At 46.6% G+C, this 25,082-nt stretch overlaps 1 protein-coding gene across 33 annotated transcripts in view; it reads right to left on the bottom strand.

Moving 5' to 3' along the window:
- ANK2 (ankyrin 2) overlaps window positions 1–25,082 on the bottom strand; it is a 359,674-nt gene that overhangs the window by 155,105 nt on the left and 179,487 nt on the right. For 15 of the 33 annotated variants that reach the window (XM_088792640.1, XM_019757007.3, XM_074338608.2 and 12 more), the window contains exon 1: window positions 5,763–6,022. The exons of 13 other annotated variants lie outside the window; for them this stretch is intronic. In XM_088792640.1, coding sequence (XP_088648766.1) covers window positions 5,763–5,897 — 135 coding nt within the window. In that variant the 5' untranslated portion in view covers window positions 5,898–6,022. Of the gene's footprint in view, window positions 1–5,762; window positions 6,023–25,082 lie in introns of those variants that run through there. 5 more of the 33 variants (XM_074338610.2, XM_074338594.2, XM_074338606.2 and 2 more) reach the window with 1 other exon arrangement.

The raw sequence follows: 25,082 nt of genomic DNA, 5'->3' as shown, positions 1-25,082 counted from the left end.
GTGGTGGTGTTGGAAAGGGGATGCAGCACAGATCGTGGAGTGACGAGGACACGGGTGCACAGTGGGGCCATGCGGGTCTGCACAGCTGGACAGGCGCCAGCTCTACATGTGAGAAGTGCGGGGCATGTGAGTGACTGAGTTTCCTCTGCCACTAACGTCCTTCCTGGAGGTCACTGTTAATTTAGCACCAATCATGGAATCATTACAGATATTGAGCCTGACCCAAATAAAGCCTCTCTCTCTGGCCATGATTCTGAGTAAGAGAACTAATCACTTGTGTTTTGATTGGGTTGACTACACTTCTTTTCACTATTTTCAGATAAACAATTTGTCAAAAGTCACACTAAGCGAGCATATCAGTCCTTCATTGCTTTTGCATGGTTCATGTACATTCGTGGAGTTTCAGCAACTACTTATCAAAGCCTTTAAATGTCTCTCTGCAGAATATGGACTAGCGCCCTCCGCATCAGACTTCTACGTGCCACCTGTCAAGTCGCCGTCTGCACACGTCGCTTTCTGTGCAGCAGCCCGGGCCCTCGACGAGACCATCAGCCCCTCGAGGCATGAATCGTGATTTGTTCTTTTCCTATTTCTTTCCCACATTTCCTCCTAGAATGTCGATGGCTAATACTGCTGGTGCCAAACACTTACATACAAACCACCCAAAGGAGGAAACTGAGGCTTGGCGAGACGAAGCCTGCTGTCCCTGGACTGTGGGTACTGATGCCAGAGCTGAGACCGCTCGCTACCAGCAGCACCACCATCACCACCAGGCCAGTTCCCCCAAAGTGCCAGCACCTTCTCACTGGTGACTGACTTACAGAAGCGTCTGCAGCTTCCTGTTCTGGGGAAAACCTACGTGGCCACACGCCTGGCCCAGTGGTCACGTCCTGATCTCCGTGACACCCAGTTCCCTTTCTGGGTGTCCCGAGCCAAAGGCAGGGCCCCACGTTTGGCTTGTATGCCATGGCCACCCCTGGAATGCCAACATTTGTATTCTTTAACGTCACTAGCCCAAGAGCTGTGACTTCTTAGGACACAGTTATATTACTAAACAATAGTATTGCGTGTTATACTCGATGACTGAATCTAGAACGATGTCTGTCACAACTGTCACTACAATCAGGCACAGAAAACACTTTTCAAGCTGCACAGCATGGAAAGCTGCAAAGACCTTGCTCCCGGCTCTGGAACCTACATGTGGACCTCAGCACTCACAGCGACACATTTCCCAGCGGAGTTCACGTGGCCCCCTGCCAGGACAGGTGAGGCCTCTCGCGGCTGTTCTTATTGGTCACCACATCTGCCACTTACACATAAATACTGACTCCGCCCACAAGAAATGACAGCACTAACTCCTATACTTTCACTAAAAATGTAGTGTGTTCCCGTGAATCGTCCTCTCATGCAAATTAACTATAAACCTAGATAAGTGCAGAATATTAAGAGAATAATTTATTACGAAATCGAAAGACAAATATACACACCATAAGAGTATTTGTCTAAAACTATATGCCTTTCTATATTTACTCCATTTTTGTCCTTACAATCTGTCTTCTCTTTAGAAAGGTAGGGAGATCATAATAAAAGCATATGTATTCTCATAGTAGAACACTTAAAAATAAATAAAAAGAAAATAAAATCAGCCAGCAGCCATAATCCTGTTACTCAAACTTAACTGCATGTTTTGCTGTATTTTCTTCTAAAATTTTTCCACATATACGCTATATTCGTATGTATAAATAATGTTTTTACGAAGGTGGAATAACAATACTCTGTCTTCTGCTTCTAAACAGCATTCCCAATCCTGGCCTCCACCATTCAAAGCTTTGAAAGATGCGCTAAATCCATGTAACACGTTACAGAGAGGTCACAGCTGTTATCTTCCCTAATCACGCTACAGATAGTGCTTTCGCTGTCCATTATTGGCGAGCACTGTACTGAAGAGTCGCGGACCTAAGCCTTTCTCCCTGTCCTGATCCTGTGCATTGTTGAAGCTGCTGACGGTGGAATAACATGTCAAACGGTGCAGGCTGTCCATGACATTTCCTGTCTTCTTGGACTTGTCCACCTTTTTTATCCCTTTAGAGTTTCAAATGTCTTTTTTATTTTTAAAAACTTCATATAGACAAGTAATATTTTGTTATATTTGTTGGAAATTTTTCTAAGTTTGTTTTCTGTTTACTATATCTTTTGACTTTTAGAAGTCTTAAATTTTATACATTAAAAGTATAAACTTCTACTTTCAGATTTTTATTCCATTGCTTTTAGGCTTTCGAACCCCCAAATCAATGAAATATTTCTCTTCATTTTCTTCTCTTTTCAAAAAATTACTTTTTTTTCATTTAACTTTTAATTCCCTGAAATTTATTTTGGTATGGGGCATAAGTGACAATCTTACTTGAAATTTTCCAAGTGGGCAATTTTTTTCAATTGTTGAAAATCTTCCAACGCACTTTTAACTTTTTCTAATATCTCCTTTTTTACGTTTTTCTTTACTTAAAAAGCCAACATAACACAATGAGCTGGGAATGACCCTTTCAATCCTGCTCTGTAATCACTTACCTTGAGCAAATTACTGAACTCAGATAAGCTTCAGTTTGTCTATAAAATGTGTAGGAGCACATGACATAAATTAGGTGGCACAGAAGCTGTCAGCTGTGGGAGCGGGGCTTCAGTTTACTCTGATGCTGTGCTTTCAAACGTCCCGGCAACACAAGCAGACAGCTTCCAGCTTGAAGACAGTGTGTGAGAGCTGCAGGAGGCTGGCACGGGCGGCAGCCCCCGCGCCCTGCATGCTCTTGCTTTCTTTAACTGCCACCAGATAGAACTCTGGCAATCAGCTGAAGTAGCCTGGATTAAAAGCAGCTGGCTGCAATATGAAGGGTTTTTATTCTCTTAGCCCTTACGTGCCGACGTTACACGTTCAGAGTGTCTCCTCAGTTAAGTAGCCGCTTAGAACATAAAGCACTGGTTATCACACGTCAGTGCACGGCGGGTTACTTAGGGATCACCGTAGCTTGCTAAATAAATGTTCTTGGTTCCCACCTCCGGCATTCTAATTCTGGAAGTCTGGAGTGGGGCTCAGCAATCCACCCCAGGTGATTCTTCTGATGTGGGTGGTTCACTTCGAGAGGTGCTGACATGGGGACCAACGAGACCTTTCATTCTATGTATTTATTACACAACCCTGATGTCATTAATATAAGACCCATGTCATGCAGGGTGGCCTACGGGGTGGCCTACGGGGTGGCCTGTGGGGTCTCTGGTCCCACTCCCCACATAAGAACACAGGACATGGTGAGGCCAAAAAGGAACACCCACGGAGCCACAGGTAGGGGAGTCATACCACTGTAGTCTCACTGGCGGCTGGGTTGGAGACACAGGAAGCAGGAGCCACACGATCCGCAACCTGCCATCCGCTTCTCTGCAATCCACAATCCACACACTGCCGCTTGCTAGCTCAGCCACCAGCTTCTTGCTAACCCCCATGTGCTGCTAGCTTAGCCACGGCAGTTATATTAGTGGCCAATGGCTCACTGGTTACAGCTGACGGCCAACTAGCCACAGCTGATGGCCATCCAATCACAGTTGATGGCCATTTACTACCTGAGCCAGCACCTTTCCACATGAGGGCGAGAGCCTAGAAACTGCACTCCTGGCTCTGTCTCCACAACCTGGTATTTATGTTATATTATATTATATTATATTATATTATATTATATTATATTATATTATATTATATTATATTATATTATATTATATTATTAATTATATTATATTATTATATTATACCAGGTCTTATAGTAAAATAAGACCGGATCTTATATTAATTTTTGCTCCAAAAGATGCTTTAGAGCTGATTGCCCAGGTAGGTCTTATTTTTGGGGAAACGGTATTTTGCTTAAATCCTTGCTATAACCTTGGTATTAAGAATTAAATTTTTTTTGCCCCAAAGTGGAGAAATTCTGAGTAGAATTCTGAGTAGGCAGCGGGCACGGTTCCAGGTCACATGATCACTATTTGCTCCGCCTGGGAAGTCTTTGGCAGAAAAGTTTACTCAATGATCAAGCTGTAAGTATGTTACTCAATTCAGAGAAATCACGTTGTCATTTTGTTAAAATCAACCTGCTTTTTCTTTTTCAGGGCCAATAGCTATGCTGACAGGGACAGAAAAATTTTAACAGGGGGTGATATTGCTATTGGTTACTTCTCTTAAAAAGTTTTACATCACGTTCTGACCTCTGAAACTTGGAATGAGTTTCTTATTCCACCCCCTGGACCTCAAAATCACGTTTATATATAAAATCGTGCTTTTATTTACCTGAAAGAACCTATCAACACATGAAGCTATCACCACTTCTGTTCTCTACATTTTAAAAACTTTGCTTTATGTTTCATTTTTAAAGCGCCTCTAATTTATTTTCATGCATTACATTTTTCTTAATGACTTCTAAAAGGTGAAAAACAGAAATCACTTGTATAATTATAAACAGTTTAAAGAGTGATCTGAATTCTAAACTAATAAAAACATTCATAGAAACTACCTTTGAAGAAAGGTAGTTATGTCTTAGGGAATGTATTTATATATTGCAACTAAGCAAACAAGTGGAGTTACTAAAAGTTACCCCAAAGTTCACCTTTTTTGCCCCCTTTGGTTCAGAAATTGCACCAGAAGTGGCGCCCAGCATCCAGGTGACCCTTCTGGAGGAGGGGGTAATTTAAGCCACAACCCAGAAGCCCCGGCACTGGGCGGAGCCCTCCCCACCTGTGCGTTCTTTGCCCACAGTCCCTTCAGTGTCACCCCCACAGCACTGTCCCCTGTACCCCACCATGCAGACAGACCTGCTCTGCTCCTCTGCAAACACCAGCTCCGAGGGTGTTTCCACTGGTCACGTCCTGGTTTCTGTTTCAGTCCCACTGTGGTCTGACTGAGTCCCTCCGAAAGGGTGCAGTTCCCCCAGGACAGAGTGAGAGCCACGCGAGGGCACCACACGGACGCCTCACACCCCACTGTCCCCTCCCGGGCTATCAGGCACAAGCCTGTGAGAACAACGCTCCGTCCTCTCACTCACAAGTCCCACATGTGGCAGTGTCACCCTTTCACTCTGAAATAAATAACTTGCAATAAGACCAAAACCCTGGACCGACAGACCAAAGATCATCTTTATTCTCCAGCAGAACTGAAAATCAAAATGTTTCATAAAGGTTTTGGCCCTCCCGCAGAAAACCACAATAAGCCCCTATACCATTTTGAGGAACGTACCACAGCTCTGAATTATTAAAATCCGTAAGTCAGACATTGGATTGCTCCAGTTCTAAGCCTCTGCGCAAAACGCTGTCCCGAGCAGAACGGCGTCTCCAGGCCTTTGCCCAGAACGTGGTCCTGCACCAGGGGCAACGCGCCTCTGGGAGCTGCCATGGGCTCCCCTTCGCACATGCCTGACACTGAAAAGTGAACTGCGCGTGAACATAAAAGGACAGAGAGGCCAGGACAGTGGATGTAAGTGAGTCTGCGACACACGTCACCCGCTAATAAAATGCTTGCTGCGGAGAAAACTTCAAATTAAAGAGACAGCGCCACGGCTGTTCCCAAGGGTCAGTCCACAGCCGCAGCCCAGCAGAAGGGGCAGGCGAGGGGGCAGCAGGCCTAAGGCGTAGGCAACAGTGGGCGGCGGCCCCGGTGTCACTGCTGCCCCCCTCCCAGCAGGCTCAGGCCCAGGACGCACACTGGCCGGCCTCCCACTGCAGCTCACACCTACCTGCATCCCCGGGTCCTCACTGGCCTCGCTGTCACAAACACAGGGGTCCAGGGCCCTGTCTACCGCCTGCACGTGTCCCCGGGTTCTGGCACTCTTCTCCGCATGGCAGGATGGGCAGAGAGCGGCATTGCCCATTTCGCTCTACAGGCCCAGCCCTCCGTGCTCTAGCCGGGGCTCCCGGGGGTTCTGGAACGGGGACAGCCCACGCAGACGCCCCTGGTCTCCTCTGCTCCAGGGCCTTCCACGCCCCTCGGCCGTTCTCCCCATCTGCTGGCCGGTGTCAGGGGCAACTGAGCCCCACCAACTGCTGGCTGCCCGGAGCGGCCAGTCCAGGCTGCGCGGCTATTTTTACACCTACCAGCCCAGCTATGCATGTCTGGGCCGGGCGGGGGTGGCCTTGTTTTGTTTGTCACCATGTGAGCAGCCTGCTGTCCACATGGGCCTCGGTCCTGCCGGGCGGTGTCCCCACACGGAGAGTCCCGCACGGCGGTGACGGGCCTGGCTCTTGGCCTCTTCCTGCTCACGCCCGCGCCTGACCAGCAGAGCGGGGAAACTCATTTTTGCAATTGCTTAACCCACGAGGCATCCACTGGGCTCGCGTCCACGACTTTCTCATGATCATTTACAGAACACAGCCATCCTTTTAGCATTCAGGATTCACTGGAAACACATCAATCAAAACGGCTCATTTTACACTAATACGCATGGTTTGAATTTTACAAATGATCCAGTTTTCCATCATCCATGATTGTGCCACACAAGAGCAAACATGTTGATTCATATCTAATTCTTTTTAAGTTTTACTATTTTGAAAATGTTTCCCCAGCTTTATCAAAAACAATCAAGAATGGTTTTCCACACTATACCTACTACCTTTGAAAGCATGTTACAGATTTCCAAAGGACGTTGTTTCCCACTGAGATAGCACAGCAAACGCAGAGCTTTGTGAAGACACCGGGACAGAAGGAGGGGGTCACAGGCTCTGATGGATTAAGCTTTCTTCTCCCACTAGGGCTTCCTCTGAAACTTTGGTGCACAGTTATTTTAATACTGGCCACTCCATCCCCCTTTGCTACCTGCTTGCTGTGTGCAAATCTCCTCTTCCAAACAGGTTAGCTGCTTGATGGCAGCGTCCAGCCTGCTCTCCACCTGCTCGGTGCTAAATATTAAATGTTTAAGAATGTACCAAATTGCAAGCAATCGGAGGAAACAGGAAGTGAAGCTGCTTAGAAATCAGCCACATTACCTCTGGTAGAGCTCACCTTTCACCGTATGTAACTGTTCAGAGCCCCAGGAACGCAAACCAGAAAATGGCATTAGGGACCCTAGACGTCCACAGAGCCCACGCTGCGTTTCCCACTCTTCACCCCCAAGCTCACGCACCTGGAGCACGAGCTCGCGGCAGCGGCCCAGCCCCACACACCGTGTTGTGCGAGCCACTCGTGCGTCCACGGTGAAACTTGCACCTTCAAACCGCACCTACGGGGGGGCATACTTTCTCCATTGGGGTTCAGAGGGACCTAATCTACACAGTGTAAATGCAAAGCTGTGGGGGACACAGATGAAGACAGAGCTTCTGCCGCAGGAAGGAGACTAGACCGCCGGCCGGGGGAGCCGAGCACAGCCTGTCATCGCCTGACCCCTCCTCGTACAGACCAACAATTGACCATCACGTGGGGATTTCTCATCAAGGGCTCCATGTCCTCGAACCGCGCGCTGCAGGAGTTAAGCTCCGAAGTCCAATGATGTGTTTAAACTCTTCTAAAAGGACGTGCTTGTATCTTCTCCCCCAAGGTTCCCAGAGTGGGACGACGCTGTACCAAGTCACACAAGAATGTTTCCTCTTGAACATGTGGGAACTATTTTATTCAGAATATAAACCAAGACTCAGCCAGTTGTTGAACGAAGTACACTTTGCCCGCTTTCAGAGTCACTAGCTATTGTTAGAACACGAGAACTCAGAAGAGGCTTTCATGTAGAAACATGCAGCTTATAAACTGGAAGCCAGCCCTACACACTCCCCCTCGCTCCGCCCTTAACCTAGAGCTGAGACCCGAAACTGCAAACCCAGTGCTGACAAGTGCGAAGGATGATTTGTCGGCTCTCGAGAGGAAGATGCCCAGGAGCTCGGAGCACGAGCGAGCCCACCCAGCAACGTGCACTGCTCCCGGGCACCTCCCACCCGTGCACACAACCCCCACCCGGCAGGCGCTGGACACCCTGCCCCTCACAGAGGTGGGCACCCCTCCCTGCCTCAGTCCACGCTCACTGTCTCTTTCAAAGCTGTCCTGAAACTCTCTCCCACGAAGGTCCCTGAATCCATGCTCCCTTTTGGATAAGGGGCCACTGTCAGCTGAGCCCTTCTGACACAGCACGGCCTGTCTCACTCACTGTCCCGGATGGAACCACAAACCACACTATTAAATGTTCACTGAGGAAACGAGTAAAACGCAGCCACAGATGGGAGCACAGCCCATGACAGCAACAGCTAACCAGGCTGCACCCACCTAAGCTGCTCCTTCTTAAGCATGACAGACTTCGCATTCTATTTCCAGATTTTGAAAAATATTAACAACGTTTGGAGTGAATTTTCCTAGAAAAGAATTTGCAGCGCTTGTTGAAAAAAGGTCGATGAGGGTACGAACCAAGAAACAAGTTGCAGCTCTTAGTCACTGCTTCTCTCCCTCCCTTCTCTCTCCTCCCCTCTCTCCTCCCCTCTTTCTTCCCTTCACCCAGGAATCAGCAATCATCTCCCTCTTTCCCTAACAGAGAAAGTTCCTGTTTGCTGACCCCAGTGTCATGCTCCTGTCATTAGGGAGGCCCCAAATATGCCCTGTGGTGGCACCAAAACCCACTGGCACAGCTCCACGCCTGCATGAGAATGGGCAAAGAAAGCACAGCGCACATGCCGGACTGTGATTGCTGGAATGTTCTGTTTTCTGGCTGCACACATTCAGTCATTACCCTGAAGGCAGGACTTGCAGTAACACCTCACAGCCCACTGGCCTCTGCAAACTGGAGCACAAGGTGGGGGGGGACCTGCGGAAGCCCAGACGTTTCTAGTTCTGTCTCCTGGTGGTTACTAAGAGGCCCCCACAGGTGTCACGGACGGCTGAGTGACGTGACATTCCGTCACCTAGAAGGCAGGCTCAGCAGGTACTGGGCAGTGTCTCTGCCATAGTATCGTGCCCAAGGACGCCGGGCTGTGTGTGGACATCTGCCAGGGCAGAACAATGTCACCACTGTGCCTCAGAAATGCTTCAAAGTCATTAGGGCAAATGACTCAGAAAGCAAGTATGTGCATGTTCGGCCACACAGCGGGCGTAGGATCTTTGAACTTGGGGCACGATTTACAAAGTGCCTTCCTAACCCCCAAGCACGTTTACTGGTGTCACTACATCTGCATCACTCACTTCAAACCCATCAAAAGCCAAAAGCCAGGCAGGAGTGAGAAGAAAAGCCCGGAATTGGCTGAAATCCTGCCAAAGTAGGTGCTGAAGTCCCAAGGACAGTAGATCTGAAAGCCATCCCCACAGTTTTACATTTCACCTTTCAAATAAGCAATTAGAGAACCAGCAGAAAACGAATACCTTCGAGAAGAAAAAACTGCCTCCAGTTCTATGACCTGAGGACCCTGCCGTGGGGTCAAGGCCTGTGGGCTGGGCTGACAGCCGCGGAGTGGCCTGTGTGACCTTTACCAAACCTGGCTTTAAGTTTCCTGTGAAAACAAGGCGGTGAGACTAGGTGGCTGCCAGCTCCTTCCGGTCTGGGACACGCTGATTCTATGACACTTGTGAGTATCTGAATGCCCTGTGACACCGGAGGTGCTTGAAGCCGCCATCTGTTTACTTTCTTCGCATGAACAAGGAGAAGCGCTGCCAGTGTCCCAATCGCGGTTCCTGCTCTGCAAGCCAACACATGCGGCAGTGATGCCCAGGGACCACGGAGATGAAGGGACCCCTGGAACATACGCCAAGTCTGTGCTGGTGGCAGGAGCCCGCTGCACCCTTGCTGAATATGGCCCCAGTGACAAACTGGGGACATCTGGGAACCACCGCTCTCTACAGCCACCATCCTCCCAAAGTGACGGCGTCAGACAGCAGCATCCTAGCAGGGCTGCATGGGACACATTTGCAAACCGACCCCATAAGCAAGCACATGCTTTACTCTCTCCCAAATGCTTCAGTGAGTTTGTTTTCACAGGGCAGGTACCATCGTATTAAAAATATGTGATTTCACTGATATGTGGTATATAAACCAAAAACAACAAAAGAACAAGACAAACAAATGAGAAACAAAAACTCATAGACACAGACAATAGTTTAGTGGTTACCAGAGGGTAAGCGGGGTGGGGGGTGGGAGATGAGGGTAAACGGGATCAAATATATGGTGATGGAAGGAGAACTGACTCTGGGTGGTGAACACACAATGGGATTTATAGATGATGTAATACAGAATTGTACACCTGAAATCTATGTAATTTTACTAACCATTGTCACCCCAATAGATTTAAAAAATAAATTTAAAAAAAAAGGGGGGGGAAAATACAGAAAAAGAATGGTTTCGCCAAAAGTCTGTGAAGCGGCCCACTAGCAGTCCCACTCGGCGTCGCAGAGTTCAGGGCAATTCAGGGCCACGTGTCACAGAGCAGAGGAGCAGGAGAGCAAGCGCGTCCTAATCTGCAGCGTCGTGTGCAGAGCACACGGTCCTGGCGTGAAACGCAGTGACACTGCAACGGTGTTTCTGAGATTTACTTCCTGATCACCCCGAACACGTAAGGTTTCTGTTCCCTTGGCTGAACTTGGAAATCTGCTTAACCCCCTTAACCCCCTCTATCTCCTCCACCTCCCTCCTTTGTGCCATGGGAGCCATAACTCAAGACTGTTTTGGTCCAATGTATTTGTTGGAGTAAAGTAACATTTTGTTACCACTATTGGGTGCCAAATTCTACTCGCCCTTCACGCGGCCAAGGGCACGCTGCTCTCACTGCAGGAAGCACGGAGCTGTGGAGAGGGAGACGGCACACGACACAGCAGGCCGAGCAATGCCGGTGTTTGCAGCGTTCTGCGTCCTTCCTGTCTTTGGCTAGAAGCTGAACACATGGTGACCTCAGCAGCTGGACCTGTGACGTGGCTGCTGGGCCAGGACACCAGTACACGTTACAGATCCCCAGGCCCCCGCCAGCACGCAGCAACGCTTTTCTGGCCATGGTCAGCAGGAGGGCGCGTGGCCACATTTGCTGGGCACAAATCAGTGAAGTCAACAGGGCCAAGCCACCACCCGCCTGCTGCAGCCGCACCCTCCGGCTGTGCTGGGACTCCCTGGGACACCGCGCTGACGCCCTGAGGACTTACTTCCCTACAGGCGCCTGCACACAGCGGCACAAAGGGGCACCGGCCCTGGCCACTGAGACACTAAGGGGACGTGCGGGGACCAGCCCCGGGGCACCTGTACTCCGTCCTGCTGGGCTGGGTTCTGAAACACATGCGAACAGGACCATTCAGCCACTGAAGAGAACCCACTGAGAAATGGTGAAGCACTGATGCAGGCTCCGCACCAGCTCTGTTTGTGGAGCAGGTGAACGATGAAAACCAAGAAGCAAGAAGGTCTCCCTCCGTCCGTGTGGCCGTAACAGTTCCTTTCTGAAACTGACATCAGCGTTTCCAGGTTACCGACAGCCTTGTAAGTTTCCACGTGTAGATGGGGCGCCAGCCGACAGGGCTGACCGGAAAAGGCCTCAGGTGACTTTGAAATGAATGACTGGGGTGGCGCGCACCTGCCGACACTGGGAAAGGCTGGTGCCCAAAGCAGCAACACTGTCAGAGGCACCTTCACGGGCTGCGGGGAGGAAACCACCAGCTCAGGACCCACGTGTCAGCCTCATACAGGCCACCTGGTGACACGGTGACACGCAGCACTTAGCATTCACACAGGAGACGGGTGCTGTCCTGGGGAACCTACAGTTTACCTGTCCAACACCGGTAAGCAAGCGACTCCTCCACTGAGCTCAAATGCAGGACATACTCATCTGTCCTTCCCACACTCGTCAATTCTCACCTCACTTAGTATTTGGATGACGTTTTCCTCACAGACTTAACTACATACACTTGTACACTCACCCTACACTCTAGAGAAACAGCAGGTTTTCATAAACTGTCTGGGTTATGAACCGATTTTCATAAACTGTGGGTTACGACACACAGTGGGAGGGTTTAAATGTTTTAATACATCTGTCATTATCGAAGGAATTTCTTCAGTTGTAAAATAGCCCGGTTCAATGTAATCACATCCACACTTCAATATTTTAATCTACTGGTCTCAAAGTATTCTAAAATGATAATTTCCCAATAAAATTACTGTGTGCGCACACACCACTCACACCGTTTGAAACAAAGCAGGAGACACTGAAATGCACAGTCAGGCTGGAGCCACGCGCTGACCAACGAGGAACATAGTCAAGGTCAAAATGCACACCTCCTACTGGTTCGAACTGGAACAGATACGAGCATTTACCAAATTGCCAGGTGAGCCTGATTTATTCCGAGGATGTTGACAGACGTTAGGCCCTGCGTCGATGGGCCCTGTGTCGACGGGTCCAGCCAGCTGACTGCACTCGCCTCCCGCGTCACTTGTTTTCTGCGAACCGCAGGTAGCGTGTGCAGCAACCAAGAATGAAATTAACTACAATTATGGAATAGGCTAAATCTAATATATTTCAAAGGGTGAGAAAACGTAGAGCACAGAAAAGAATCTGAGTTTCATTTTCCAACTGAAAGTTAGTTTGGGTTCTACTTCCAGATCTCTCTAGAGCAAATGTATTCTTTGTTCCTTAAAGTATAAATAATTGTTTACAACTATTCACATGTTATTCACACTGGAATAAACATCCTGATTTTGTGTCAGTTATACTCCCTGGAAAATGGGAGAATTCTTTTTTAAGTTTTTAATTATGTTCTACAGAATAATGTTACAGAGCAATCACAAACCACGGGAACAAAAATATTTCAAAATCAGCATCATTGATTCAGTTCTGCTAAAAGTGTGTCCGTGGGGCCTGGCCCTGAGCTGCGTGTGCCCGAGGAATGGGTACTGGACCGGCGCCATCAGCCTGCACCTTGAACTACATATTCCCGTCTGGGAAACACGCTGTAGTAAAGGCTCATATACTAATGTGTGTGAGTGCTGGGCTCTCACAGTCGTAAGCTTATAAACCATGCTATGAGGTCAGCATCTCATTTATCTCCTCTGCAGGAAGAGAAGAATGGAAGGAAGGAATGTAAACACAGAGGGTGCCGTTCATTTTAAGGAGGGAAAAAACTATCAAAATTGTAACACTCAATATACACCAATAACAAAAGATGAATACAAGTCACGTCTGACGTCTGCAATTACAAGAGGTGCTCAAAGTGGTTGCCATCAGCGTCCACACACTTCTGATTACGGGGGACTGCTGCTTGAGCAACGTTGACCAAAGTGTCCACTTGTATACGTTATTTGGCACCCCCAGTATAGAAAGAAAATACAGATCTGCCTCTAAATCTTAAGTTTTTTGTTTACTTTAAGAGCAGTTATTAAATATATTTTTAATAAAAAAGTGTTTCCTTTCTACTAGTTCTTCAGTGCTAGTATGTAAGCACACTGAGGGCTTTCTTCACTCAATAAGGAATGTGTCTGTCCCCTAAGCCCGTGTCCTCCCGAACCTGCTCCCGGCCGGCCGCCAGCTCAGCTGACCACCCCCACGCACGCACCTTGCTGTCACGATGGAAATGGTCTCTGACACGCCCTTTCCCACACACAGTCCTGTTCCATCCCTCAGCCCGTGTCAGGTCTGGACTCACGGTCACCATCTCGTGGGCAGAAACACTTCCTGCTTCCAGCCCACTCCCTACACCAAAGCCACGATGACCTTGGCGGAACTCAGATCCTGTAACCGTCACAGTGAAAGGCAGAAGCTGCAGTGAGCTGGAGTTCTGTGTGATCTGACCTTCTCCCAGCCTCGTCTTCGCCTTTCTCTCCTGTAATTTGTTCTGGGCTTTTATGCACAACTCCCCCCGCACCCCATATTTACAAGACTTATCTTGTGAACCCTGCCTGCCCGGCAGGACTAAGCCTGCTGTGGACATGACGTCAGCACGGCTGCTACCAGGTGCCATCTCTTCATGGCCGTCCCCTCAGCAGACTTGAGCCTGTGGTGGACATTGTGTGTAATTGTCCGTTTGACCCTCCTTCTTCTCAGAGTGCCTCTAATGTAGCAGACACTCATAATTGGTTACTGCACAGATAAACTATAAAAATCTCCCTTAACGTTTAAAATATGATTGGTTTTTACAAACATGATTTCATCATCCCGTAAACATTGACCCAGCATTCTGTGCCAGCCCAAACCGATCACTGAAGTGCAGAGAGACGAGTGTGCAGCACTTCTGACGCCACACACAGGCGCTGCCGTGAGTGCAGTACAGGCCGTCTGCAGCCCTTTCTTCAGTCCCCGATGCTGCTGCTTCGTCTTGTTCATGTCACTATCGGCAGCTCATGTTTGTCTTTTCAGGTGTTTGAACTTGTGAAATGCTCCAGGTACCGAGCCTACTGGTGATTCTCTGACTATGAGGATGAAGGAAGGAACAACATGCAAATGGCCACAGATGAGAAGATGGCACAGGAAGGAAGAACAAGACAGCTGGCCAACCACGCACTTTCCACCCCACCTAAAGCCCACGGACGTGAGCCGCGCCCAACCCGGGAAAGGCAGGAGTGTCGTCCACAGGTGCAGGCTGACTGCACCTCCGGTGAACAAACGCCCACACACACGCACACTCACATTCCCTCACACTCACATTCCCTCACACTCACATTCCCAAACACTCACATTCTCACACTCACATTCCCACACACTCACATTCTCACACTCACATTCCCACACACTCACTCACACATTCTCACACTGGCCCACACCCTCCCATTCTCACACTCACATTCTCACACTCACATTCCCTCACACTCACACTCACATTCCCAAACACTCACATTCTCACACTCACATTCCCTCACACTCACACTCACATTCCCTCACACTAACACTCACATTCCCACACTCACACTCACATTCCCACACTCACATTCCCTCACACTCACTCACACATTCTCACACTGGCCCACACCCTCCCATTCTCACACTCACATTCTCACACTCGCTCACACTCACATTCTCACACATTTGCTCACACACTCACAAACGCACATTCTCACACTCACACTCACACACACACACTTTACACACACTGCTCTCTGGCTTGGCCATGATGGGCCTCTGAGGTATCACGTGCAGTGGAAACCTCTTTCCCTTCTGTTTGTCCCACCTCCAGCTCTTCTGTGACCTCGCGTCGTTGGCTCCCCTTTCCCACTCACAGGTCATCACAGGTCCCTGCCGACTGTCACAGCTGCTCCTCCCCACAGCCGTCACCCCAACATGGTCAGCACCTTTGGTGGCACAGTCTCCAGACCAGCCACTCACTTCCTTCTCCTCCTCCCCCGTGTTCTTGTTTCTTCACGTGTATCTTTACTTCTAATATGTTTTACCTTCAAAGAAATGCTAACCTTCTGTAGACAACAACCAGCAATACAGCAAACTGATAAATGCAAAAACACCTCCATATCAGCCCACAGTAAGCACTCATGGAAAAGACGTGCGTCTGCCACTTTTGTTCACGATAGACACAGGTAAAGGGCTCAGGTGTAACTGTCGGTCTTTCCCACAACTAGACAGTAGGACCTCAAGTGTGTGTAACCTGTGCATCGTGGAGAAAGCAACCCCATCAAAACTCTAAGTCTGGCCTTCCTTATTTATGACTTCTAATGTTTGATGTCAGAATTTCCAATTCCTAAATCTCTATGGCTAACCCATTTGTTTCCCACTTCACAGTGTGTGTACGGCAAAGTTCTAGTCAGACTTTGTCAGTTTTGCCTAAACACATAGGTCGTGTTCTCCGGGGTTGGCTAAGAAGTGTATCGTGACAATTTAATTGTATCCTAATTTCTTCCTAAAAAAGCATCATCAGTAAGAGTGAGTCCAGCTTCCACTGACCACTGACGTTTTAAAATGTCAATTTTACTGCAGTACGTTCTTTTTAGTTTAATAACATTCGATTCTAGCTGCTTGGCGATCAAATGTGAAAGCCTCTCCGATAAGGAACCAGACCCAGTCCCGTCCGCTGTCATCCGCTGCGGGAAGGTCTCTTACGGGACTCGCACGGGCTGCCTCCCTGCTCGGCACAAGGACACGCCCTGGGCGCCTGCACGTCAATCAGAGTTGGCAGGTGGTGTCATGCTGGCAAGAGCACGTGGCTCGCCCACGTCCTGACGGGGTACAGTGGCCCTGCCCACCCTGCCATAGGCACACATCTCTGCAGCTGGACTGGCTCTGAGGCCAGATCCCAACTGTCCCCAATCAGCACGGGGACAGTGCCATCATGCCTCGGGCTGTAGTGGCACGAAGTCTTTCTGCATGATGACTCTATACATTGAATTTCAGTCCTTTTAGCTTATCAAACTGTTTTCAACTTCACATTCTTATGGAAAAAATCCCATCCCTTTGTTAAATCTTACTAAAATGACCATTCCCTTAAGTACATACTACAATGAAACTGCAACACTGTAACTTCAATATGTTGAAAACTCAGGAGAAAAAAATGTATAGAAAGAAACATTATGAAGACACATATAAAACTGGAAACAATCCCTTGGGAGACACAGACACGTGTGGCTGGCATCCATCCATCCACACACGCATCACACCTTAGAGACAGAACTCAGGACAATTCTCCAGGCAGAACTACTTCCAGGTCATTCCTTAGGAAACACCTCTAATCGAGGTGCAGTTGAGTTTCTGGCCACTCGTGACGTCTCAGTGCAGTGCTTTCTTGTGTTTGGCGTGGTGGGTACGCTACTCGTTGACTTACGACTCTGCTGGGTCACGTTCGTGACCGGTCTTCTCCTCGGCATTAAAGGGAAGCTGAGCTCGGAGAGGAGAGGAAAGGAAAGGCTTGGGGCCCGAGGAGCCTTCGGCAGCACTCCCCTCTCCTGGCTTGCCCAGGTGTCTTTTCATTCCTGAAGCTTCCGTGAAAATGCAAGCGGTTTCAGAGAGGACATGAGGCAGCAGAGGGTCCCCCCACTGTCCTCCGGGCACACAAGTGTTGGGTCACACTCAGCCCCGCGCTGACCCGCACAGCAGAGGCCCAGCCCTCAGCCTGCACCCGCGTCCATGACACACGCTAAGCAGACACGACCGCCCATCTGGGGTCAAAACGAGCGCCACACGTCTACGGTGTACATGCTTCCATGTGGAAGAAACTGCACGCACACCGCTGTATAAATCCCGGGGACACTGACACATCTACAGGAATGCAGGTAACCCACATAACTCACATGCCTGGGGCACTGGCGTGGGGACACCTCGTCACTGGAGCCTGAGTGACATTTGTCAAAACAGTAGGCAGAGAACAGGAAAGTTACTGAGTTTGGCCACGCTCAGGCCAGCCAAGCTTGTGACTAATACATACCGCGTGTGATGAGGGGCCCTCAGTGGACACAGCCAGAAAGCACATGTATGTACACACAACACACACACACACACAATACACTCAACATACACACACACAACATACTCACAACACACTCACAACACACACACACACACATGTCTATATATTTCTCTGTCTCTGTATCTACCTGTCTATCTTCATCTAGCCATCTACCCATCCATCCATCTATCTATCTATCGATCAATCGATCGATCAAAAAACCGTGAGTTTATACTGATACCTTCAGGGACATGTTTATCCTGTGAGTGTTAAATATCTTTCCTTTCCTTCTTCGCCACATAAAAAAGGGGAGAAATCTGGCAATATAATAACTACTATTATCAGGTGCAAAGCGCTTTCAGAAAGACTCTTTCATTCTGTTCCTCACAGCTACCCTGGGATATGTTGTTATTATTAGAGTTAATCGTTATCAACCCAGACTTACAGGAAAGAAAAGCGAGGCTGAGGACGTGGGGGCAGAGCAGGACCCCGACCCTCGACATCGTACTTCCACTGAGACAGGGAGAGAGTGCTTCCTTCTGTGGCCTTTTGTATACATAGTCTCTGTCCTCAAGTAAGAGCGACCTCATCCTACCACCATTGCAAAGTCACCCTAAATAAAGTATCTTTATTGCCCCATAGATCACACCTCAAGTTTTCCTGGTTCTGTCAACGATACCACCATTTTTAATGGCACTGAAATGCATACACAGAGTCATCTTTATTCATCTCGTTTTCTCCTGCTGCCAGGTAACTGCTGACACCCACCCGGCCCCACCCTGATTTTCCTGTGCAGGCCCCCTAGTCATCACGGAACTTTCCAGTTTCTTATTTTCACCTCATTGAGTTCAGTAACCTCTTACTTGCTCTTAAGGCTCTTCTGTGCCATGGGCTTTATTTCCAGCCGCCCACCAGCTCCCACCCAGCCCTGCCCTGCCTGGAGCTCGACTCCTGGGTCATCCTCTGGGGTTCTCGCCCCCGACCCAGCCCTAACCATCTACCCAAGTGAAAGGCTATTTCGCCTCCGCTAGTGCTGTCCTCCAGTTCTTCTGCCAGTGCCCCTAACCTGAAATACAGTGGTACCTCGGTTTTCTAACACAACCCATTCCGGAAGACCATTCGAGTTCTGAAACATTCAAAAACAGCCGACAGCGAGGCCTCAGGACCTCGCACTCAGCGGAAGCCGTGTGACATGTTCGACTTCTGAGTCGTGTTTGAAAACTGAAGCACTTACTTCCGGGTTCACAGCGTTCGTAAACCAAAATGTTCATCAATGGAGACGTTCAAAAACTGAGGCACTACTGTACCTATGTAGGAGACACGCTGCCTGAGAGAAAATATTTATTTTTTGCTCAATCCAAAATCTTTTCCTGAATTACATGATGTATTATGTGCCTCTGAGCTCATGCCAGAAGCAGCAAGGATAAGTGACGGAAAAGGACGTATGGTAATTCTTTACCCAACACAAGAAAAAAGTGAAATAAACAAGTACCATCTGAAAGAGTTTCTGGGAGACGCTAAGTGGAAAATGTAATTACAACGTGAAAGCGTAATTTCTGAGTCTCTTGATGAATCGGGTTCTGTGGGGTTTTACGAATCACTGAGTGACGGGCTTGTTGCAGAAGCTCGTCTGGCACTTAACACAGAACACGTGATCCGAGGGCTCGTGTGACGGCCAATGACAGTGACCGAGGGGGCATCAGTCACCAAGCTCCCTCCCTGCTCAGCCGCTCACTACATCGTCCTCCATCTTTCCACTGCTGTCCTCTCTGTCAACGCCAACACGAATGAGACATTGCCTCTGCGTTACAGGGCTCAGTATGAGCGTCAGCTGTTCCACACGGAGCCCCTTAACTCGCTCCAGTCGTTCCTAGTCAGAGCTGGCCTCTGCCACCTGGTCCTTTGTCACCTGCCTCTCTCCATCTGTGCCAGTCTGATGCCTGCCCCAGAGCCCACCAGAAGCCCACGGTTTGCAGGGAGCACCCTGAACAAAAGCTGCCCGTTTCCTCAAAGGAGCTTCTGTTTCCAGGTCCCCTGTCCCACTTGCATTCCACTGGCTTCAGCTGTTTGAGAAAGTAGCGCTGTTTAAGGAAGCAGTCTGGGCCAGGCCGAGGCAGAGTGTTAAGGGGGAACCATGTCACACCCCTGAAAGAGCTCAGGAGACGCCTTCTCACTGCCTGGAAGTTTCATAAGACTACCTCATCTTCGATACAAGCAGTCTTAACGCTTTCCAGAAAAACGTCGAGAACAGGGAACAACCTCCTTCCATTATTTCCCTGCTAGATAAGAGCTGACCAACACTGGACCTGTTAAAGAAAATGTGCATCACACGTACAAAAACAAACTCAAATCCAACCTAATGTCCCAAATAACACTTATTCTTGTGATCTGTGAGCGTCCCTGCACCCCAGGCGACTGCAAGCGGCCTGGGTGAAGGCACAGTGTCAGCTCACAAATGTTCGTATTAAACGAAGAACTTGGCAATTCCACTGAACCATTGCAACCACTTATGAAGTAAAAGGAAGCAGCGAAATTTGCTTCAGATGTTCAGAATCACACGGCACAGAGAGAATCCAAACAGACCTCTGGTCCTCGTCACTTACAGATGAGGAAACTGAGGGCACTTGTTCACCCGTCACAGTTAGTGGAGAGAATTAAACACGGGACTCCTGAATTTGGTTTTCTGGGAGCATTGGAAGTATCTGGAAATTTTGTGTACATATCACTTGGTTAGTAAATAGCTAGCTGCCATCCTGTCTGTCCTTACAGCCTAGATCCCACATCCATCTAGAGTTGAGCCGAACATTGAAAGACTTGGCAACTAACCCTGGTTTCTTTACATCAATAATAAAACTAAAGTAAATTCTCAGAGTTCATGTTTCTGATATTACTTTTTTTTTTTTTTTAATTTAACCTAGAGGTTAAATAGCTCCCTGGAAAAACAGACATTTGGAAAAACCATCATTATTCACATACAGATACAAAAAGAGAGTTCAGCGTCAGTCTTAATTTTAGGCTTTTTTTTTAACCAACTATAAATGAGTGAGTTAAAATTGGTAATTAACAGGTCTCTATGCAAAATACATACATAATGCCGAGACACGTCTATTAAGGTGAAACAACACCATTACTCCTAACCAAGTAAAGACTAGATTAATACGTTTATAATTGTTACGCCTGATATTTCTCTTCCCTAATACTACACACATTGTTTTCTACTAAGGTGCCCATGACATCAGCTGCGTGGTAATGATGTAAATGAAGGGACGTCTTCAGAAAAAGGCTACACTGCACTATACTGAAGCTCCAGTGGGGAAAGGGTTTTCTCTGGCAGCTGCTCGTGAGTGAGGGGCTGGAAGGGGTGACTCCAAGGAGATGTGCTGAAAGCCCCTTCCAGAGTTCTGTGCGACCTGCTAGGGAGGCCCTTCCAGCCGCCCGGGCAGCTGGTGAGCCAGGAAGAGAGGAGAGAGAACTGTTGGTAAAATATTCATGCAACAAAACAACATAAAACAAACAAAAATCCTAGCTCTGTACATAGTTGAGTTAGAAATATTAAAAAGAAATATCTGAAGATTTGAGGGAGATAATTCATTTATGAGTTGCCCATTCCTTCTTCCTGATCTGCATTCATGCTATTTTATATAATTTTGGTACAAGAAAAAGAAATACTTGTTGACTTGTGTTGGGAGTTCCAGAAGTGCTGACATCTCTAAAGGTTTGAGGTCTCCAAGGCTGCTAAGTTACCAATTATATCCCTAGGCATTGATGAGTTTACTCAAAACACCACAATCTGTAAAAGACATAACTTTTGAATCACAATTTATTGGCTTTCCTTCAAAAACTTAGCTTAGATAACACCTTGGTGCTCTTTGAGCTTAGTTATGTGGAACTCAGAAACACACATGCCTCGTTCCTGAAGATTATTCCATTTGGGCAGAGACAGTCCTATTGTAGGTTGGGAAGCCTCCCAGCTTCTCTCTTACACATTGGCTTCCTCCTCTCGGCACTCAGAATTAATTGGTTATTATAGAGATCAATCAGCCTCATTAACTTCCAAAAAGTTGCCAAGCGTCTCCTATCTACACATTGAAAATTTTTTTCAATGGCATTACAGTCATACTGATTATTAGAAGTAGATCTGTTATTGCTCCAAACTCAAAGATGGGGCAGAGTAGGGCTGATGGAAGTGTGTGAAAATGTCTATCCCAGCAGTTTCCAATCCTCGTTGGAATCACGCACAAGCTTTAAAAATATATACGTAGTTACAGACAAGTAGATCAATGGAACCGAATAGAGAGCCCAGAAATAAACTCACACTTACATGGTCAACTAATGTATGACCAAGGAGGCAGGAATACACAATGGGGAAAGACAGACTGTCCAGTAAATGGTTCTGGGAAAACTGGACAGATACATGCAAAAAATGAAATTAAGACTCCTTGTTTATGCCATATACAAAAATAAACTCAAAATGGATTAAAGACTTCAATGTAAGACCTGAAACCATAAAACTCATAGGGGAAAACATAAGTAGTAAACTCTCTGACACCAGACTTAGCACTATTGTCTTGGATATGTCTCCTTAAGCAAAGGCAACAAAAGCAAAAATAAACAAATGGGACTTCATTAAACTAAAAAGTTTTTTAGCAAAGGAAACCATCAACAAAACAAGCAGGCAACCTACTGAAAGGGAAAAGATATTTGCTAATAATACATCCAACAAGGGGTTAATAACCACAATAAATAAGGAACCATAAAACTTAACACCAAAATAAAAACAAACAATCCAATTAACAACTGGGCAGAGGACCTGAATACATATTTCTCTAAAGAGGACACATAGCTGGCCAACAGACACATGAAAAGATGCTCAACATCACTAACCATCAGAGAAATGCAAATAAAAACCACAATGAGATGCCACCTCACCCCTGTCAGAAGGGCATCATCAATAAATCAACAAACAACAAGTGCTGGTGAGGGTGTAGAGAAAAGGGAACCCTTGTGCACTGTTGGTGGGATTGCAGATTGGTGCAGCCACTATGGAAGACAGTGTGGAGATCTTCAAAAAGTTAAAAATAGAACTACCTTATGACCCGGCAATTCCACTCCTGAGTATTTATATGAAAAAAACAAAAACACTAACTTGAAAAGACACGTGCACCCATTTTCACTGCAGTATTATTTACAACAGCCAAGATATGGAAGCAACCTAAGTGCCCATCAGTAGACAACTGGATAAAGAAGACATGGTACATATATGAAATGTAATAAAAAAAATACAGTAAATGCTTAAATAAAAACTTATTACAGTAAAAGACACATTGCCATTAATCACTCTAAAATACTCCCCCCTCGCTTCGAACACACTCATCCCATCATTTTTGCCACTTTCTGAAGCAGTTCTGGAAGTCCTCTTTCGTGAGCATCTTTAGTTGTGCTGTCGTGGCTGCCTCCATGTCCTGAATCAATTCAAAGCGTTTTCCTTTCATGGTCATTTTGACTTTGGGGAAGAGCCAGAAGTCGCACGGTGCCAGATCCAGTGAATAAGGTGGATGAGGACACATCGTAATGTTTTTATTTGACAGAAATTGCTGTACCAGAAGTGATGTGAGACACAGAGAGTTGTCATGATGGGGGATGAAGTAAAGACAATCATGAAAGAGGACGTCCAGAACTGCTTCAGAAAGTGGCAAGAATGATGCAATAAGTGTGTTCAGAACAACGGAGGGGGGGATATTTTTAGGGGGATTAGTGGCAATGTGTCTTCTACTGTAATAACTATTTTTAATTAAAACATTCACCATATTGTTTGATCACACCTCATTTACCATGGATATTTATTACTCAGCCAAAAAAGAATGAACTCTTACCATTTGTGACAACATGGATGGACATAGAGGGTATTATGCTAAGTGAAATAAGCCAAAGACAAACACCATATGATCTCACTTATATGTGGAATCTAAAGAACAGATTAAATGAACAAACAAAACAGAAACAAACTCACAGGTGCAGAGAACAAATTAATGGTTGCCAGAAGCAAAGCCGGTGGGGGGATGGATGACAAAGGGGAAGGGACTAAAAAGTACAAACAGGCATTTACAAAATAGTCACGGGGATGTGACTAAAGTACAGCACAGGGAGTATAGTCAGTAAAACTGTGTAACTACGTACAGTGTGTGACGGGTACTGCGGTCATCGGGGAACCCTTTTGTGAGGTATGTGGATGTTGAATCACTAGTGGTACACCTGAAACTAACAACATTGCATGTCAACTGTAATTTACAACTTTTTAATAAGATAAAGATAGATGGATACATAGATGACAGATGATAGATAGATAGATGATAGATAGATAGATAGATAGATGATAGATAGATAGATAGATAGATAGATAGATAGATGATAGATAGATAGATAGATAGATAGATAGATGATAGATAGATAGATAGATAGATAGATAGATGACAGATAGATAGATAGATAGATAGATAGATAGATAGATAGACAGACAGACAGACAGACAGACAGGTAATGACCTCCTTTTCTCCCGTCTACCCCAGAATTCTGATATTATGAATGGGTCGGTCGGAGCCAGATGATTCTGATGAAATTTTCCACGATATATATTCAAAAGTCACATTTTGAGCAAAAGGATCACACTCAAATAGCTGATGATTCTGCTAACAATTTAGGTGGAACTCCAAAACTTGGGACGTCTCTTCTTTGTACAACTACTCTTTATTTTAATTATAGAACGTCTGTCATTGAGAATGCAAGTAAGCATTCTTTGTCAAGAAGAAATTATTTGGAGATACACAAATAAAAAAGGGTGACGTAATGGAAAAATCCAAAGATGAAAAGATCAGTAAATGTGGTGAGAGAATTCTTCCTCGTATTTTCACTACAATGCTCCCACAAAATATTTCCAGTATTTTTATGATGCCAAAATGTGCTGTATCATTATTTTTACCCAAGTGTTGAATGAGGTGACTGATAAAATTTAAAGTTTGATAATAAAGGTCACCAATGAATTAATTCTGATTTTTTTAAAGATTAAAACATTTATATGAACTCGAATTAGTATAACAAAAAAGGCAGAAATAACATTGGGTTCTGTTTAAAGCTTTAGATTCCAAAATAAACTCATTCATGGTAGCTTTTTAAAATTAGGATTATATTTGTTGTTTAACAGTCTTCTTAAAAACTTATCTCAAGCCACATTAATTGGGACTGTTTTTGCCAGAAACCCACAAATCTGACAGCTGTAACCCTAAGCTAGTAGTCACCCACTCAGTAGTTGAAAGAGGTCCTTTATAATTAAAAACTAATAACAACTCAGACTTACGTTGCCAGCAAAGAGTGCCATTAATAGTGCAAGTCACTTATATAAAGGTAATTATTCTAGCCACAAAAGGGTTTGTGAATTGAGCTAAGAAAAAGGGACAGAAGGAAGGTTAAAGGGGAAGAAATGGATTTTAAAAGCCGTGATTCTATGGATCACGTAAACAGATATTTACTTAGACTCAAATGGGAGAGCAAATCAATAGAGCTTTCCAATTTCCCCTCACACACGGACACGAGGACATCAGAAGAGCAAGTGTCCCAGTGAGGCTCCGATACCCCAGTCCTCCTCGTGTCCAGGTGGAGGAGGGGCTGCCGGAATTTCCAGGAAGACACTGTGATGTCCTGAAAATGTTACTGGAATTTTCCATGTTGCAGAGTTCAGATGCAAGGCATT

The sequence above is a fragment of the Rhinolophus sinicus genome, chromosome 15 (assembly GCF_057876585.1).
Source record: "Rhinolophus sinicus isolate RSI-liver-muscle chromosome 15, RSI-T2T, whole genome shotgun sequence".
NCBI classification, from domain to species: Eukaryota; Metazoa; Chordata; class Mammalia; order Chiroptera; family Rhinolophidae; genus Rhinolophus; species Rhinolophus sinicus.
The sequence above is the reverse complement of the archived record's forward strand: the minus strand, read 5'-3'. Positions and strand labels throughout refer to the sequence as shown.